Source organism: Etheostoma spectabile, chromosome 13 (assembly GCF_008692095.1).
Source record: "Etheostoma spectabile isolate EspeVRDwgs_2016 chromosome 13, UIUC_Espe_1.0, whole genome shotgun sequence".
NCBI classification, from domain to species: Eukaryota; Metazoa; Chordata; class Actinopteri; order Perciformes; family Percidae; genus Etheostoma; species Etheostoma spectabile.
Genome location: NC_045745.1, coordinates 20,990,349 through 20,994,486, shown reverse-complemented (window position 1 = coordinate 20,994,486; position 4,138 = coordinate 20,990,349). Strand labels below are relative to the sequence as shown.

At 44.3% G+C, this 4,138-nt stretch overlaps 1 protein-coding gene across 1 annotated transcript in view; it reads right to left on the bottom strand.

Annotated features, from left to right (window-relative positions):
- The window catches only part of LOC116700114 (F-box only protein 40-like), a 4,670-nt gene extending 553 nt beyond the window's left edge, over positions 1–4,117 (bottom strand). Inside the window, 8 exon segments of the mRNA XM_032533004.1 lie at positions 1–222; positions 301–432; positions 673–914; positions 1,336–1,515; positions 1,949–2,370; positions 2,488–3,052; positions 3,181–3,217; positions 4,019–4,117. The exon segment at positions 1–222 is cut by the window's left edge and continues 11 nt beyond it. Coding sequence (XP_032388895.1) covers positions 1–222; positions 301–432; positions 673–914; positions 1,336–1,515; positions 1,949–2,370; positions 2,488–3,052; positions 3,181–3,217; positions 4,019–4,038 — 1,820 coding nt within the window. The 5' untranslated portion in view covers positions 4,039–4,117.
- Between the last annotated feature and the right edge of the window lie 21 nt (positions 4,118–4,138).

Below are 4,138 nucleotides of genomic sequence, written 5' to 3'. Positions count from 1 at the left end.
ATCAGCTGGGACACCAGAGCCAGCTGGGACAGGGACAGACTGTCCAGGAAACTGGCCATGTGGCACAGCACCTCGTAGGGCAGCAAGCTCAGAGAGTCCTCTCCTCCCCGACCTCTCTTCCTCTGAGCGGTGGAGGAGTCCCCTGAGCTGCTGGATGTTTGGGAGGCGTCACCCACTGAGGCTCGCAGTGTTGGACGCAAGCTGAAACTCCTCAGCTGTTTACTGTAGGGAAAAATGTACTAAGATTTCATTCACTAAAACGAATACTGGACATGACTGATGATAAGGAAATGTGCTCACTTGTAGGAGACAGTGGCTTTATGTGTGGAGGGCTGAAACCTCCTCTGGTTGTAGGTACATCCCAGATACGATAGGGGGCATCTCTGTTCAAACCATCCACTCAGACCTGTCTGGATGTCACTGTGGACGTTCCTGGAAAGCAAATGACGATTAATACTCTCATTAAACACACTTTAGCATGTTCATGTGTTATCCAGTGGACATTTCCAGTTGGCTGCATCCTCTCGACAATTGTTGAATTCTCAGGGACAAATCAACATTTATTACTTTAATGTTAGTCCATGACACATGACGTGACAGGAGTACAGAGGACAGTGAAGTTAAACCACAAACTCAGTCAGACACACCCAGGTCAGTAGTATTTACAGACACCTGAAATGTGTGGCGAACTCTCTGCGGAGGAAGGAGTGACCACAGACGAAGGTGAAGACAGAGCTGGCTCTGTTGTGTCTGCTGCTCACTCTCTCTGACTGCAGCTGAAGACGAATCTTTAGCGGTCTGTCCACCATCACCTCCGCCAGGGTCATCTTCGCTTTAAACGGAGCTTTGCGGAATGAGTGCGTTTGTGTTCCCTCGTCGACATAAAGCCCGTCGGCCGCCCTTAACTCACTGATCTGCATGGAAATCAATCGATCACAATGCCTGATTCACTCTAGTTAAAATACCATACCAATGTAATTGCATGAGGCCATTGTTTACCACACATTTCCATAGTGCCTCTCAAATATTGCTATTCAATAAACTCACCAACACAAAGGGTGGACCGTATACAGGAGCCAATGTCTTACTGTTCCACACAACATGAAAAGCAACTTGCAGTGTTGTAAAAACAAAAATGCACTGCGGGGAACTTTGTTTTTTCAAATTAGAAATTAAATGTTGTGGCTGGTGATATTATTATTTTATTTAGCATGTAAACCATCATGTTCAATTCTGAAATTGTCATGCTTTACATGATTCCACTTAATCTCTCTCATTTGATGATGTGTGCAGTTTATATATATATTTTCATACTGTTATATATATCTGACTGACCTTGTGACCCCTGACCTCCATCTCAGCGTAGCCCAGCAGGGTGGCTGCTGCTTCATCACTGAACCAGTCCTCTTCGTTGACTTTGAGGTCTGATGTGTCCACGCTGCGAGGCTCGCCTGGTGGCCGAGTCGTGTCGTACTGATGAATCCGCCGCCTGCTGTAGTGATAGCTTTCAGGAACCTTAGGGGAAGCAATAAATAACACATCACGTTAGAAGCCAATTGAGTAATGTGAACACATCTTTTTTTGTGAATTATTATTAGGTCAGGTTGTCTGCAGTAGCCTATGTTTTGTTGATGCTTATTTTAAAGCTGTATTGGGCAAATGCAGTTTTATTTGGTGTGAATGCTTCCTAGATACTTTGTATTTCACTCTTAAAGTTTAGATTTTTCACTTCCTGATGGTGGACAAGTACCTGACATCATATTGAATTTGGGTGAAAAAGGGTCTAAACATTTAGAGAAATGTTACTGCTATGGCTACACCTGTGGGATTTGAGGCCTGGGGATGCTAAAAAAAAATGTGTTCATCACTTCCGTTGATGCACAATGATGCCTAATGCTTACAAAACAGTTCTATTTTACAATTCATAAATGTAGTTTGAAATCATAACCTTGAAAGAGTGCAGGGTCTGGACTGGGATAGGCTCCAGGCTGCCATACACAAAATCCTCCTCCCTCGGCGTACAGGCCTTGATTTGTCCAAAGGTGAGCAGCATGCGCCCATGATGCACCACATACATGTTGTACTCCTGCGGGGTGAGCTCCTGCCCCAGACGCTCCAGCACCCCCTCCTGCCAAGGGGCCAGTCCTGTCTTACTTGTGTCTGGAGCCGCATGATCTTTCTCTGTGTCTTTGTCTTTCACTCTCTCACCAGGCTTTGGCTTTTGTTTGGGATTGTCTTGGTTTGCCTGAGCGACAGCACAGCCGCCTTTTTCCATGCCAAACATCATCTCACACAGGTTGTATTTCTCTTTGTTGATGCCTGAGCATTGCCCCACACTGTTCAGTACAGTCTCTTCAACAACATTATTCTCTACAGGAACAGATGTGTGGAACAGATGAGGAAAGAAAAGTCCAAAAATCACAATACAACAACAACAACCCATTGTTTTAATTAGTGTGTTTAAAATACAGATTAAATATGTTTTACCTTCTATGGTATCTTTGTCTGTGACACCATTGACGAGCCCTCCCACTGCTGTCTCCTCTTTTATCTCGTCCTTTATTTCCTCCTCTTCTTCCTCCATCAGCTCTGGATAGAGAGGCTTCATTTTCAGGCGGTCATAAAGATCTGACTGATCCACCAGGGTCATGGAAAGATCCAGAGGCTCCCCCTGCCCCTCATTTTCCTTCAGCACCTTCTCTTGCAGGGCTATGTCGTTGCTGTGTGGGTTCGTGTCATCAGTCGGCCACCGGAGCCACTCCATGGAGCAACACACCACGCTGGCCGGACACACCTGGAGGTGAGCTGCCTGAGAGGAGCGGGACAAGTGGAGCGGGCAGCCATACTCAGCATTGAGGCAGGGCACCCTCACGTTAGGGCAGAGCAGCAGGTGATCCTCCTCTTTACACAGGTGGAAGAGAGCTCCACAGAGCAGGCGGCAAGGGATGACCGCACAGCACACAGAGACCTCCACCCGAGCCCTGCAGCGCCGGCTGTAGCAGGAATCACAGTGGACATGCTGTCGCACCCTGGAGCCTCGAGAACGATTACTCTGATTGGATTAGAAAAAAAAGAGGAGCGGACAATCCAACTAGGATGAAAGATTCACATGTACAGCATATTATGCATCGAGGCTTCATAATCTTTGATTACACCATGACTATGTCTCCTGTGACTCACCATGTCTACAGGACGTTGAATCACAGGTTTTGTAGTCCTGCAAGAGAAATACAGAAAACTGACATATATAATATTCATACTTTAATTTGTAACATCAGTCCTTAATAATTAATCACATACGTGACCCCTGTTTGTTTGGGATCCATCATTACTGGTCACATATGTCATGTTATTATGACCAGGTCAACCAAAGAGTGCTTCTTCGATTCTTTCCTCCCTGTTTTAAAAGACTGACATGGTAAAATCCAATTATTCTCAAAAGTTTTAGGCAGCATTCAGGTTTTTTTTCTTCTTTCCCATATTAAGTTCAATTCAATTTAGTTCAATTTTAATTATAATATCTAACAAGACAAGACAACAAGAGTTATCTCGAGACACTTTACAGATGGAGTGTGGTCTAGACCTGCTCTAAGTTGTCATGACCCTTCAGATTTATAACGTGGTTTGGAACCAATGACATACCGGAGGCCACACAACAAATCAACAGCACAAAAATACAGTTATGGTAAACATTTTTCACCAATGCAACAATTTTTTTTGCACTAAGCATGGCTCCAAAGCCCTCTCACAAAAAATACCATAACACGTATTCCATGTTCTCACAGTGAAATGAAGAGCTGATCAAAGAATCAAAGAAACTTTGGGCCTATATATAATATTGTTCAGATGTGTAAGAGTAAATCAGAAGAGCCCTAGAAGCAACTGAAACATTTAACTTCTACAGTTTCATAACTGAATACTTTGCCTGTACTGCTTGCAATCTAGACAAAAAAGACATTACCAAAGTATTTCAACACACTCACAATGAGATCCAACCTCAACTGGTCAAAGTTCTTACCAAGCGGTCACAGCAGACATGTTGCTTCCTCCTCGTTTTGTAACATTGCTTTTAGTCCCTGCCCTCTTGAACTGGCACGATAAAATTAGCCAAGCAGCAGCGGGTTCAGAAGGAGAAATA